At 42.7% G+C, this 13,430-nt stretch overlaps 2 protein-coding genes across 2 annotated transcripts; one reads left to right on the top strand and one right to left on the bottom strand.

The window, feature by feature from the left end:
* The first annotated feature begins 464 nt into the window (after positions 1–464).
* On the top strand, positions 465–9,925 carry itih2 (inter-alpha-trypsin inhibitor heavy chain 2). Its single transcript, XM_069670844.1, has 21 exons — positions 465–560; positions 1,374–1,406; positions 1,680–1,718; positions 3,035–3,207; positions 3,285–3,389; positions 3,470–3,632; positions 3,714–3,824; positions 3,956–4,084; positions 4,173–4,289; positions 4,586–4,754; positions 4,851–4,976; positions 5,118–5,299; positions 5,396–5,581; positions 5,795–5,934; positions 6,026–6,198; positions 6,357–6,512; positions 6,602–6,715; positions 8,252–8,450; positions 8,531–8,703; positions 9,368–9,479; positions 9,559–9,925. The coding sequence occupies exons 1-21, from the start codon at positions 465–467 to the stop codon at positions 9,704–9,706; spliced, it is 2,844 nt and encodes a 947-aa protein (XP_069526945.1). The 3' UTR covers positions 9,707–9,925.
* On the bottom strand, positions 9,877–13,197 carry kin (Kin17 DNA and RNA binding protein). The gene is made up of 12 exons (XM_069670845.1): positions 12,978–13,197; positions 12,794–12,888; positions 12,665–12,708; positions 12,451–12,573; positions 12,099–12,283; positions 11,958–12,006; positions 11,733–11,784; positions 11,520–11,643; positions 11,320–11,445; positions 11,137–11,236; positions 10,911–11,011; positions 9,877–10,178 (listed from the first exon to the last, which is right to left on the bottom strand). Exons 1-12 carry the CDS (start codon positions 13,089–13,091, stop codon positions 10,119–10,121), a joined length of 1,173 nt encoding a protein of 390 aa, XP_069526946.1. The 5' UTR covers positions 13,092–13,197; the 3' UTR covers positions 9,877–10,118.
* Between the last annotated feature and the right edge of the window lie 233 nt (positions 13,198–13,430).

Below are 13,430 nucleotides of genomic sequence, written 5' to 3'. Positions count from 1 at the left end.
CTGGGGATGTGTGCCATGAAAATGTTCATTACTGCCCCTTTACATTTAACCTGGTGTTTTAAACGCTGCCTCCTTTAAATCAGAAACACCTCAGAATTATATCGGACTAAATGTGCAGCCTAATGTTCCCTTTAATATCAGAGTCTGTGATGTATAAACAGTCTGTGATGTATAGACAGTCTGTGATGTATAAACAGTCTGTGTTATGTGTTTAATCTCCAAATGAGTCCGATGTGTCCTATTTACCCAGCCCACACTGCAGGTCAAGTTTCAAAGTTTCCTTCTCCTCTCATGAAGCACAACAAATATTGACCGGGGCCGGGAGTCGATCAGTTCAGTGGATTTTAACCTTCAGTTTTCAGCCGGGCTCCCTGCAGAAGGACCGTCTGTCTCCCTGCAGCTGTGTATGTTTGTGTGTGTGTGAGGGAGTGTGTGTGTGTGTTTGAGCCCACAGGACGGGAAACATGAGGCGTCTGCTGCTGCTGCTTCTGGGGCTCCTGCTCCTCCAACACGGCCGCTGCTTTGAGTTTGTTATAGACGGAGAGTGGGAGGACGAGGCGGTGAGTCTGACGGGGATATCTCTGCTGTTTATTTAATCTTTTATTTTACAGATTTAACCTAATATTGAGACTGATATTTGTTGTGAATTGGAGTAAGGATCAAATTTGTGATTTAAGCAAACTAGGAAACCTGAAATAAACATTCAAATGAGCATTTATTAAATGTTATTGGAGCTACTTTAATGACTAATGACTTCCTGTTTCTCAAACACTCATTTTTTATTTAATTTTTATGTTTTTATTGGAATTAAACTCAGAGAAATTGGGGGGAAACACTATTTAAAAGGGATGTTTATTGCAGTAAAAGTTTATTTTGACATCTCACATGTATTGCAAAAGCAGGCGATTGTATCCTTCAAGAGTTTCTTTGTGTATTTGACATTTTTTACATGCAACCTGGCTCTTTTTTCTGACCTTTGACCTTTTAACCTCCCTTAAAAACTCCCCTATTACATAATTTTATGCCACTATTAACTATATCTGAATTATCTTTGAACAAGGTTCAAATCTTATGTCAACAACGAGCAAATATTCTCTGAATTGTTGTGTAAATTGAAAATCTTATTCTTCTAACTGAGCTAAATATGCTTGATGGTAAAGTCTATTTTTTGTCTTTATTTCACAAACTTTGTCTTTCTGAATTAACGCTAACTTTTGACCCTGACCTTTGACCTTTAAAGCTCACTCAAGTAATTTTTGTAATGTTTTATAGTTACGTCACATGAAAATAAACACAATTTTTCGTGATTTGTTGTAGAAATTAATTTCTGTTTTACTTCACAAGTTTCATCATGATCTTCTTTCCTCCGACAGACACACATTCACGATCATCGGGAGAGACACAAGGTGAGAACGTCCTCCAAACAACATGTCTGATTGTCTTATTCAGAGCTGCATTGTAATTGAATTGTTTGCTTTGGTGGTGCAATAACGTCAGACATCGATCTGTGGCATGCATCCCACTGATTACAAAGAATAACCTACAAACAAACCTGCTCACATGCTGACTGTAAACTGGCTTTACTGTGATGTAATAAAAACAGCTTGTGCTTTAAATTCTCCTCTCAGAATAAATGAAGACAGTGTGAAGCTCATGATGTGTGTGTGTGTGTGTTTCAGAGAGCGGTATTGACCAGCGAGGAGCAGGACGACTTTGAGGTATGCCTCTCCTCTTGTTGTTGGAGCCTCTCCACTGTGACAGAGTTGAACCTTATCTAACAGTCAATATGCTGCTGTTTGAAGAGATTCCCATGACTGGCGGGTTATTGACTTTTTTCTGCTCGGCCTCCATTTTTTTCTGTCTTTTTCTACCTAAATTTCTCTTCAGAGAATTCTAAACTATGACGACATCTTTCTGGCTTCAGTTTAACTCCATGTTAACAAAGAGGTGAACGCGACTGAGCGCTGTCTACCAAAGAAACCACGCTGTAAAACCAGGTGCAAAGAGAATCAAGACCAACTCAAGACTGAGACCGGAACAAACTGAAGTGTAACTAAGATTAGTGTTAGAATAGGCTGGAGTTAAGGCACAGGTTTAGCTCTGCAGTTAAACTGTGCATCCCATGTGGAGAGGCTCCAGTCCTCGATGTGGCGGTCACGAGTTCGACTCCCACCCTCGGCCCTTTTCCGCATGTCATCCCCACTCTCTCTTTCCGACACAATCCACCGTCCTCTCTCTCTCAATAACGGCATAAACGGCCCCAAAAAAAGAAGAATAGGCTGGAGTTTTGTTGTTACCGTGACGATGCCAGACAGAAACCTCAGAGAGTCGCCGCACCCGTCTGAAAAACAGTCCCCGTAAGCCTCTGACATAACCAATCAAACAGCATGTTTATAGGAACTTTAAGGTGCCAGGCTAGCTGTTTCCCCCTGTTTCCAGTCTTTATGCTAAGCTAGGCTAAATGCATGTTGGGAGAGTGGTATTGATCTTCTCGTCTTTCACATTCCTTCTCCAAAAACTGTTCCTTTAGTTACGCTATTGCACACCGTAAAGCACCAACTGTCAGACCTTTTAAAATGTACTCAAGATACTGTAAGAAATACAAAACAACAAACACAAATCAGGGCATCTAGAACATTTACGTCTATAGTCTTGGGTTTGGATATTTCCCCTGTTCCTATGGTAACAGAGAAATGTCAAGACAAAGTTAATGCAGAGTAAAAATGGTCATCATACTGAGTTTTACTTGTCTTGCAAAAGTTTTCCTTTAAACTGACCTGAGGGAATATCTAAGGCTCGTTTTAAGAAAATCTTAAGTTATTTTGGGCGCAAAGTAGAAAAGAAATGCAAGAAAGAAACATCTAAAATATTAATATAAAGGGAGAAAATAATGGCAAGATTTAAGTTAGGTCCCAAACCCAAAAAGGAAAATAAAATAAAGAGAGATCCGGTCAGAAAAGTAAAAAAATCTATAAAAGAGAGGTCCTTGGTAATCTTACTTTCTGCCTCACTTCTTCTGTCGTTGCCTCCTCAGGCCATCCGTGGAGATGACATCACCGTCAAGAGCCACAAGGTGGAGAGCCGCATCACGTCGCGCTTCGCCCACACCACCGTCCGGAGCTCGGTGGTCAACTCGGGCTCCAAAGCTCAGAGCATCGGCTTCAATGTCCAGATCCCCAAACGGGCTTTCATCACCAACTTCACCATGTGAGAGCAGCATCACACACATCAAAATTCACTTTTAATTTGAGCTGGTTGGAACCTTTTTGCACTTTTTGTTGCAGGAACGTGAACGGGATCACTTTTATAGGCTCAGTGAAGGAGAAGACGGTGGCCAGGAACCTCTACGCGCAGGCCCGAGCCAGAGGCAAGGCAGCCGGGATCGTCAGGTACCAGACCGGCCTCTTGGATGTCAATCCGTCATAGAGCGTTAAAGCATCATTCATACTGTCATGTATCTGCTTCACAGGGCAAACTCCCTCGATCTGGAGACCTTTAAGACAGAAGTGCACGTTCCTCCAGGCAGCCACATCGAGTTTGAGCTCCACTACCAGGAGATGATGCAGAGGAAGCTGGGTTTCTACGAGCACACGCTGTACCTGCAGCCCGGCAGGCTGGTGCCACAGTTCCAGGTAGGAACATCATGACATAATGTGTGTTTTTGGGTGCTCGTGTTTGTTCCTGCACTCGTCCCTGACTCAGTCTCTCTTCAGTTGGATGTGTACATCTACGAGCCGAAGGGAATTAACTCAGTACAAACATCAAACAGCCTGGGAGAGCAGTTTGGAAACCTCATCAAAATGACGTCAACATCCAAAGAAAAGGTGAGAGTGGAATTTTCTAAGAGAACCTGCATCCTGTCCTTTAATATAGGATCTTTGTAAGAGGATGAATGAAGAGAATCCTGAGTGATTCCAACCCATGCATGAGAGAGAGACTGTCTTTGTGTCCCCAGACTCATATCGTCTTCAAGCCCAACATACAGCAGCAGAGAAAGTGTGACAACTGCACAGAAAGCGCCATAGACGGCGTCTTCACCATCAAGTATGATGTGACCAGGGACAGCAACGCCGGAGAGCTACAGGTATCACACACACTCCTCCACGTCTGCTGCTTTAAGCCCGTCGTATTGACTAGAGGATGATGACTCAGACCTTAACTCTTTCTTCCAGGTCTCTGACGGCCATTTTGTCCAGTTCTTCGCTCCCTCCAACCTCTCCCCTCTCCCTAAAAACATCGTGTTTGTGATTGACGTCAGTGGATCCATGTGGGGAGTCAAGATGAAGCAAGTAAGTTTTTGCTTACAGATGGAGTTTTGTGCACTTTGACCCCTCTGCCAACCATCCTCCTGCTCCCTGCTGCTTCTTTACCCCTCCCTTGTAAAACTCTGCCACCTTGTGGTCAATCTCTAGAAGGCAGCATAGCTAGTGGCTGCTGCAAGCCTGAGCCTAAGGAAAGTTTTAACCCTAATCTTTAACGGTAGAGAGGGTGTCTGCCTCTGACCGTTTCAGCCGATAATTGAACGCTCTGCCTCCTACGTTTGGAGACCACAAATACGCCTGCTAACTTCAATCTTGTCATTCAGACAGTGGAGGCCATGAAGGCTATTCTGGACGACCTGACCATCGATGATCACTTCAGCATCGTTGACTTCAACCACAACGTGCGGTGCTGGAGCGAGGAGCTGGTCCCCGGATCCTCAATACAGATCGCAGACGCCAAAAACTACGTCCAGAGCATCAAACCCAACGGAGGTAAAGAAAATATTATTCTTGTTAGTTTTTTAAAAGGCTTAGATCTTTCTTATTTCTGTCCCCGAATGACTATATTTAACTGACCTTTGACCCTAGGTACCAACATCAACGAGGCACTGATGAGAGCGGTGCAGATGCTGGTGAAGGCGTCCAATCAGGGGCTCATCGACCCCCGATCTGTCTCCATGATCATTCTGGTGTCTGATGGAGATCCAACCGTGGGTAAGACTGACTCACTGATTCAGCGTCAGGAAAAAGACGAATAAATTGTATCTTTGATCTTTGATAAAAGTACTTATGTTAAAAGTTTAAAGCTTAAATGTTTCAAGAGTGCGAGATGATAAACAGATTGATGTGTTGCAGGTGAGATCAAGCTCAGCACCATCCAGAAGAACGTGAAGCGTGTGATGAGGGAGGAGTACTCTCTCTTCTCTCTCGGCATCGGCTTCGACGTGGACTACGACTTCCTGGAGCGCATCGCCATGGAGAACAGGGGCATGGCTCAGAGGATCTACGCCAACCACGATGCTGCAGAACAGCTACGGGTACCGCAGCTTTATAGTCCAAAGTGACATGCTGGAGCTCTCCTGGAGGTCAGCATCTTCTGCCTTCTCCTGACTCTCCCTCCTCTCTCCCTGCAGACGTTCTACAGCCAGGTGTCCTCCCCTCTGCTGAGACGAATCAGCATCCAGTTCCCGGAGGACACCGTGTCGGACGTCACGCAGAACAGCTTTGATAAATACTTCAGCGGCTCGGAGCTGGTGGTGGCCGGGAAGGTGCTGCCGTCCGATGGCAACACCCTGACCAGCTTCACCACCGCAGCTGCCGTGAGTCAAATGAGCACGATCGTAAAAATTAGGAACTGAGTGAAATGACTCAAAAGTATCCACGTTGCACCCTCTATAAGAGCTCATTGGATATTCAAATTGCTTATAAAAGGAGCCTCAATGCATCCTTTCTTATCTCCTTTAGCACAGGAAACATTAGACCTTAACGAAGAAGAGTACAGTAGTTCTTACCTGTCTCTTCTCGTCCTGCAGGCCCGTCTGGACATCACCCTGGAGACTGAGACCGACACCTTGGAGCTGGACCAGGAGCTGGCCAAGCAGCAGCACTCATTCACGGGCTTCGCGAGGCAGATGTGGGCCTACATCATGGTCAAACAGCTGATCTCTGAAAGGTGATGCATATAAATGTGCTTTAAGTGTCTCTTAAACTAAATCAAACAGTATTTGTTAGTAATTGACCTGTTTTGTTTGGCTCTCCTGCAGGTCTCTGGCTCCCACAGCTGTCAAGAAGAGGAAGATCACACAGAGGATCATGGCTCTGGCTGTGGAGCATCAGTTCGTCACTCCTCTCACCGCTATGATTGTCGAGAACGATGACGCCACAGAGAGGCTGCTGGCCGACTTCCCCAAAGACCCAAAACACGGCTGCTGCTCAGGTGCCCGACAGGAGATTTTGATTGGAGGATATGAGCAGATTTGATCGTGAATGTAGTTAGATAGTAGTTGGAATCAGGATTTTTTAAAAACAGAATAAAAAGTTGAATGTGCTCAAGTTTGACCTGTTTAACTTTAAACTTTCTCCTGGGACAAGTAGGAATAGGATTAGGAGGAGGATCGGCGCCCTCTAATCTGGCTCCGGTCCGTGTCGTCTACCAGCCTCCTCCGTGGGTCCAGATGACGACCACGGCTCCCCCGAGTCAGGCTGCGAAGGGGCCTGAGGAGTGGGCTGTGCCTCAGCGGGTCAACTTAGGTAAAACAGATACATAAACACGTGCATGAAACATGAAAACTCTTCCAGCTGAACGTGAGTAGAACTCCATGTGTAACTTTCTCATTCAGTGGATAACGATCCTCACTTCATCGTCCACCTGCCCACAAGTGACACGTACGTCTGCTTCAACATCGACTCCAAACCTGGTCACATTCTCAACCTGGTTTCTGACCCTGGAACAGGTACTACACTCCATTAAATCATGTACAAATCAGTTATTAAGCAATTTTATTCAATTTAACAAAATAAGTAGCAAAGACGTTATTTTCCCGAATCACATTCTCCACTTCCTCCTGGATGTTTTTAAAGGCCTTGAAAAACCAAAGTAGACATTTTGAGCTTTTCCAGGAGGTGTCTTGTTCAGATACCAAAACTTACTGTGTCCAAAACGTTGTTGTTTTTGTCCCATGCCAAAGGTTATCACCGGTTGATGGTTGACATGTTAATAAGAGGGTAAATTTTAAGCTTTGCCTGCAGGTATCAAAGTATCCCCCACTGTATCCGTTATTTAGTGGGGACGTGTTCTTTAATTTAAGTAAGCATCAATACCATCACCGTTGAGTAGACACTACGAGCATGGTTGCTTATTAGGTATTATAATGCTATGCTTTTATGCTAACTGCAAAAGTAATGACGATGTGCTGATATTTGAATTTTAGCAAAGTTTAGCACATTTAACAGAATACTTAAAACAACAACTTGCCAGCTTGACATCGTAGTCTTCATAGAGATTAAATAAATGAGAAATAACATACTAATTAGTGAGTTTAGGATGTGCTGGTCACCTTTTTTCCCCGTTTTCAATCTTTATGCTAAGCTATAAGCTAATTATCCCCTTGCTGTAGCTTCAGATTTAACAGACATATTCAAGTGAGGTATCAATCTACTCCTCTTACTCTTGGCAAAAAAAGTGAAGAGGTATATTTTCCCAAATTTATAACTGTGAACTTTTAATTAAAAATATGTGTATGGGCTGTTGTTAAAACTCAGCTATCAGATGACAGAAGGTGCTATTAAGTACTAATCCTAACTTCCATGTTAGAGGAACCATAAACCTGAAAACCCAGAAAAGTTATATTGAATTTCATTTGACACATTTGTTTCGTGATACTTGAGGTCATACTGCGTTCCACAGCATGCTTTTGTTTGTTAGCGATTATTAAGCTAGGACTATAAAAGTAATAACGCTGGCTGATATTTGAATTTCATCAAAGTTTAGCACGTTTAAAGGAATACTTAAAACGACAACATGCCAGTTTTACATCTCTCTTCATAGAGATTAAATAAATGAGATATAACATATTAATTAATGAGTTTAGAATGTGCTTTTTCCCCCATTTACAGTCTTTATGCTAAGCTATAAGCTAACTATCCCCTTGCTGTAGCTACATACTTAACAATAATATTCAAGTGAGGTATCGATCTTCTCCTCTTACTCTTGGCAAGAAAAGTTAAGAGGCATTTCCCCCAAAATGTATAACTGTAAACTTTTAATTAAAAATACGTGTGGACTGCTGTTGAAACATGGCTATCAGATGACAAAAGATGCCCAGTAACGAGTCTCTTGTCTATTTGATGTAACTTTACAACTCTGCTAATGCTAACTTTCGTTTTAGAAAAATCATACAGCTGAAAAAGTTTCTTGATAATTGGGGGATAATTGGTGGCATACTGTGTGACATTGCCCCACCTTTGTAAGCGTCTCTTCTGTCCCAAAGGTGTGGTGGTGAACGGTCAGTTGATTGGCTCAAAGAAGATGACCAAAAGCAAACTGAGCACCTACTTCGGCACCATCTCAGTCTACTACCAGCCTGATGGAGTCAGCCTGACCGTCAGCACCGAGGGCATCACTATGACTGACGGCCGGAACAACCACACCTTCACCTGGGGGGCCACGGCTGATATCACACAGGATGGGTAAAACCTCGTCACACCTTTAATTTCACAAAGCTGCTTTGAAATCATTTCTCATTTTGTGTCATGTTTCTGTGTTTCAGTGTGAGGATTTCCATCGTGAAGAACACCCACGTTTCCATTGAAATAAATAATAACATCCAGGTGATGGTGTTGCTGCACCGTGTGTGGAAGAAGCACCCAGTTAATGTGGACTTCCTCGGTATCTACATTCCAAATTACAACCAGTACTCACCTATGGTTCATGGACTCATAGGTACGTCTCTGTGGAGTAAAATACTATTAATTAGACTTCATGTTTCAGACTGTAAAATACTCGATGAATGGAACACTGACTCTCAAAACTGGAATCAAAACATACATTAGGAGAAGTTCATTTAGCTTCTGAGATCACAATTTGAACTGACTTTTTATTGTATAATGTAAGAAATTATTGACTAATAAGGACAAAGTTTAATTTTTGGGTTCAGCACCTAGTGGCTGTTGGTGGTACTACATCTTAAGGCACTTTAACTGTGGTTAAACCCATAGACTGTATAAAAGAAGTGGATGTGGCCTCTTGGGTACAAATTGAAGCCAGTGCTTTTAACCGGTTTCTCCAAATAGCCAGCAGGTGGGCTATTCCATTGGCTGTACGAAGAAGTATTGATTATATAGAAGTCTATGAAAAAATTATCCTACTTATCAGTTGATTTATAACTAAGTAAACATTTTCCAACGTATCTCGAGATTCTTTGCACGCCAATTCAAACGAGATAATTGACTCTTACGCGACAGAGGAATACTCTTTTAAATGCAAAGTTTTTGGTTTCAACTTAGTCGAATAGCTAGCTATAAAAATAATGATTATTAGCTAGTTAGTCTGCTTTCTCCGAATGGTAAGGACTGGTAGATTTAAAGAGTTGTGATCCCTCCCTCAGGGCAGTTTCACAGAGAGCCTGAGCTGAGCGTGTACAACATGCATGAAGGAGTCGACCCTCTGAAAAAGGAGGCCACCATGGATGTGAAGGGCAACAGGCTGCAAGTCACCAGGTACGTCTCAACTCTTATTTCTGAACAACTCTGTCACACACTTAAATCATTAACTCTTGTATGCGTGCGTGTGTTTTAGGGGCTGGCAGAAGGACTACAGGGTCGATAAGAAGCGCGGTTCAAATGTCTACTGCTGGTTCATACACAACAGCGGGAAGGGCTTCATCGACGGCCACTACACCGACTACATCGTCCCAAATCTCAACAGCTTCCTGCCGACGCACTGAGCAGCTCTGAGAGACGTTCAAGTACCCTTTGCTGCTATTAATCTACAAGAGTTAAAGAGTTAAAAACTGGGGCTGGTGTCTGTGTGCATCTACATTTCCTGAATTCAGTTCTTTGAAAATAATAATAAATGTTTCTTTCCTAATTATTTTCTGAACACCAGAAGTCACTTTTGTTGAATTTATTTGGAGAAAATGTACATCTGCAAATTGAAGATCAACTTGAACATTGATACAAAATAAAAAACAAGTTGAACACATGGCTCTCTAAGTTTTCTCTGTGGTAACTCACTGGAGTTGCATTGTGGGAAATGTTTATGTACAGGTGAATATTGGGGGGGGGGGAGTAAACTCTGACACAGTAGAGTCTCTCAGCCGAGCGGCTGCCTGAGGTTTAAAAAGGAAGGTCGCAGGTTCAGGCCAGTTTGGAGAAATCCTCGTAGGCGACGTCGACTCTCTTCCCCTTCTGCTGACCCTGAAGACGAGAGAAGACTTTAATGACGGCTGCAGCAGCAACGAAGGCAGAGCTACAACTAACTGAAATTTTTAGTATCGATTAACATGAAAATTATCGTCACGATTAATAACTGTCAAATTTAGAAAACATCTATACATCGGTACTGGATACAATGAAATAAAAAGAATGCAGCTAATAAGTGATTGGAGGGAATTAAAAGCATTAAACCCAGTGCAAGTATGTGCAAACAATTCTTACAGTTTTCACAGTAAGAGATTTTCTTGTTACACAACAAGATGATTCCAAAGCTTGTGTTTTACTTTTGGGACTTTGAACGCCTCATCACACTTTCACAAAAGACACTTCTCAAGTAAAACAAAGGAGAAAAAAGTGAAAACTAACATCTAATGTGGTGAAAACAGTACAGTGAGTTCAACCACTGCTGACTTTGACTGTGGATTTTATGTTGGTTCAACCGGTTTTATCTTAATGCTGAAATGTGACATTCTATCCCACCAAAAAGGCCATTTTTTTTATGCTTCAAGGACTGAAAACAAAAACCAGCAGAAATCACAAAACCTGAAACTATCTGCGTGATAAAAAACAATCTCTGAAGTTTGCTGATGTACAATTTAGCTGCAGAAAACTGTATTAAATATGCTGTTTGCAGATGTAGATTAGACTGTTAATCAGTAGGTAACAAACATTTTGGCTGATGTGAGAAAAACCTGAAGCCTATAAAATACTTACAGAGTCGAGTGTGAGCGAAGCGCTGAAGTTTTTCTCGTCTATTCCCTCCAGCACAGCCTCCGTGTCTCTGTGCGGACCGTTCAGGATCACAACACGTTTCCCTGCAGGAAGCGAGGCAACAACATCTTTCACCTTAAGCTATTAATCAGTTTGACACTACTGTATCTAATAACCTGTTGAATGTTTTCTTGCAGGTTATGAGTGTTAAAGTGTTTTGTGGGCTCACCTGGTGCGGGTATGACCGTCTCCACGTGGTTTTGGTCCAGTTTCAGTTTGTCTCCAGAGTCGACCATCTTCACCACCGCTCCGTATTTGTCTCGCACCTCCTACAAAAACAGGATCCACTGCTATTAGACATTACTTTTCCCAGCATGCAGCACACCCAAAAAGACACACAAAGCATTGTTACCATGATGACGGCCTTCTTCTTGTGGTACTTCTCTCCCAGTCTCTTGGTGACGACTTTGACCACAATGTTGGGCTGCAGCCAGTAATCTGTCCTGACCGACTGCTTCATCTTCCTCCTCTCCTCCAACTGTACAAAAACAAAATTTACTTTTAATACAGACTTAAATTTAACAGAAATAAAACAGAAAAAAGGCTCTTTACCTCCATAATCTCCTCCAGAGCAGATTTCTTCTTCTTCTCCGCCCTGAACTCTGAACCTGAGGACGTGTCTTTCCTCTTAGCTGAGGATGCTGCTGATTTGAGAGCACTGGCACCGAGGGCAGAACTACAGAGAGACACAAACAGCTTCAGAATGTATGAAATTACACACGTTAGATAATCAGGCAGCAGAATGAGCCATGCGCACATCTGTACCTCGATTTGGAGGGGCCGGCTACAGATGAAGAGGCACCCAGGTTGAAAGCAACTGCAGAAAAACAGGAAGTGGAGAGAAATGTGGTTGTTATTTTTATCAGAATACCCGATTTTATTAGGACATCCCAAAGATTTAATAACTGTGGAGAAAAACATTCAAAATGATTTGTCTATTAAACCATCTTTGAGTGACTGATGATAAATAAAAACAAGACAAAAACTAACCCTTTTCCTCTTCGCTCTCTCGTTTCAGCTCTGTGTAAACTGGAGTTTCCTACAGAGTAAAATACAAAAGAAAAAACCTTTATTATGAAAAATCAGGTCTAGATTTGTTAGGCTGAAGTCTGTCCTGCGGCTGGTACTCACGTCCGGCTCCTTTCCGTCGCGGCCCCTGCGGACCTGCTCCTCGATGAACCTGGCGCTCCTCTCCTCGTCGTCCAGGTCCTGCTTCTTCTTCCTCGCCTGCTCCTCCTGTTGGCGGATCGTCTCTGGGTTGCGGTCGATGTACTGGACGTACCAGCCTTTGGGGGTCTCATCAACCTTACAGAGACCTAGCAGGAAAATTAAGAAAAGTATAAAGCATTTAAAATAAACATTCTTTAGAAGGGTATATTTCATGAGGAATCTTTTTTTTACCATCCACATTATGTTGAATGGTAGAGGTGTGTAAATGGAGATTAGGGGGTATTAAGCACATATTAGGACTATCTCTGTTTACCTTCTCTGCCCAGCCACTTGGTGAAGTCAGTGAGCGTCTCCCACTGTGTGGAGTTCATGTGGACGTGCTCTCTGTCGCTGATGTATTCATTGTAGATGATGTTGTTGTGCACTCGCTTGGTGCCTGCAGATAAAATAGAAGCACAAATTAATTCCAGTAAACAGCTGCTGTTAGAGAAACATCTATAACTTCTGTGATGTGATTCAGGACTCACCAAAACGTCTGCTAAGCAGCTCCAGGAAGTCGCTTTTGAACTCACTGGGAGAAAGAAACAGTAACATGAAATAACATGCTTTTCTTTTCATTAAATCACAGCCTCACACACCGCCATCATTAAACTTACTCAGAGAAGTAGTCCATGAACTTGTTTGGGTCCTCTGAGGCCAGCAGCAACTGCCTCTGGTGAGACTCCGACATGCAGTGACATTTGAAGCCGTTCTGTCAGCAAACAGAAAAGTCACACACGTTTATAATAACATCAAGAACAACAAATAAACAAAACAAAACTGTTTTAACGGACATCTCACCTCATCTCGACATTGTTTCTGACACATCTGACAATACCATCTCAGCTTCTGGAGACCTTTGGACTTAATTCGGTTGGCTATAGCCTTCGGCGACAGAAAATCTGCTTTTCCCATCCTTACAAACTACAAAACACATACAGGACCTGATATTTATCTATCGATAGCGATTTACGCGAAAAACATCTGCTCGAACGACGGCAGGACTAGATCGGCGAGGAAGGTAAACAGTTTCCGCTTGTGAAGCGTCACAATCTCGCGCGAAAGCTTAAAACACGCGATAACTGAAGTTGCTTTCAAGTACTCCTCGTAAACCTCGTTATTTACCCTAAGTGTGTCATTATGGTTTATGAAGTCACTAAAACATTGTTTTTGATAACTTAAATGAATGAATATGAATATTTGAATGGATATTATAAAACTTTCATCGGCACGACGTACAAAGTGTGCAGGGAG

The sequence above is a fragment of the Semicossyphus pulcher genome, unplaced genomic scaffold, assembly GCF_022749685.1.
Source record: "Semicossyphus pulcher isolate SPU_LCO1_2020_fin unplaced genomic scaffold, fSemPul1.0.p SCAF_20, whole genome shotgun sequence".
NCBI lineage: Eukaryota > Metazoa > Chordata > Actinopteri > Labriformes > Labridae > Semicossyphus > Semicossyphus pulcher.
Note: the sequence above shows the minus strand (reverse complement) of the source record. Positions and strands in the feature narration are given on the sequence as shown.

Excerpts from the sequence above, each read along its gene's own strand:
- itih2 (XM_069670844.1), top strand. The coding sequence starts at position 465 with ATGAGGCGTCTGCTGCTGCTGCTTCTGGGGCTCCTGCTCCTCCAACAC. Across the intron at positions 3,633-3,713 it reads GGCTGGTGCCACAGTTCCAG|TTGGATGTGTACATCTACGA; the intron begins GTAGGAACATCA and ends GTCTCTCTTCAG. Across the intron at positions 6,513-6,601 it reads GCCTCAGCGGGTCAACTTAG|TGGATAACGATCCTCACTTC; the intron begins GTAAAACAGATA and ends TTTCTCATTCAG.
- kin (XM_069670845.1), bottom strand. The coding sequence starts at position 13,091 with ATGGGAAAAGCAGATTTTCTGTCGCCGAAGGCTATAGCCAACCGAATT. Across the intron at positions 12,709-12,793 it reads TTCATGGACTACTTCTCTGA|TGAGTTCAAAAGCGACTTCC; the intron begins GTAAGTTTAATG and ends TCTTTCTCCCAG. Across the intron at positions 12,284-12,450 it reads CAAGTGGCTGGGCAGAGAAG|GTCTCTGTAAGGTTGATGAG; the intron begins GTAAACAGAGAT and ends TTTTCCTGCTAG.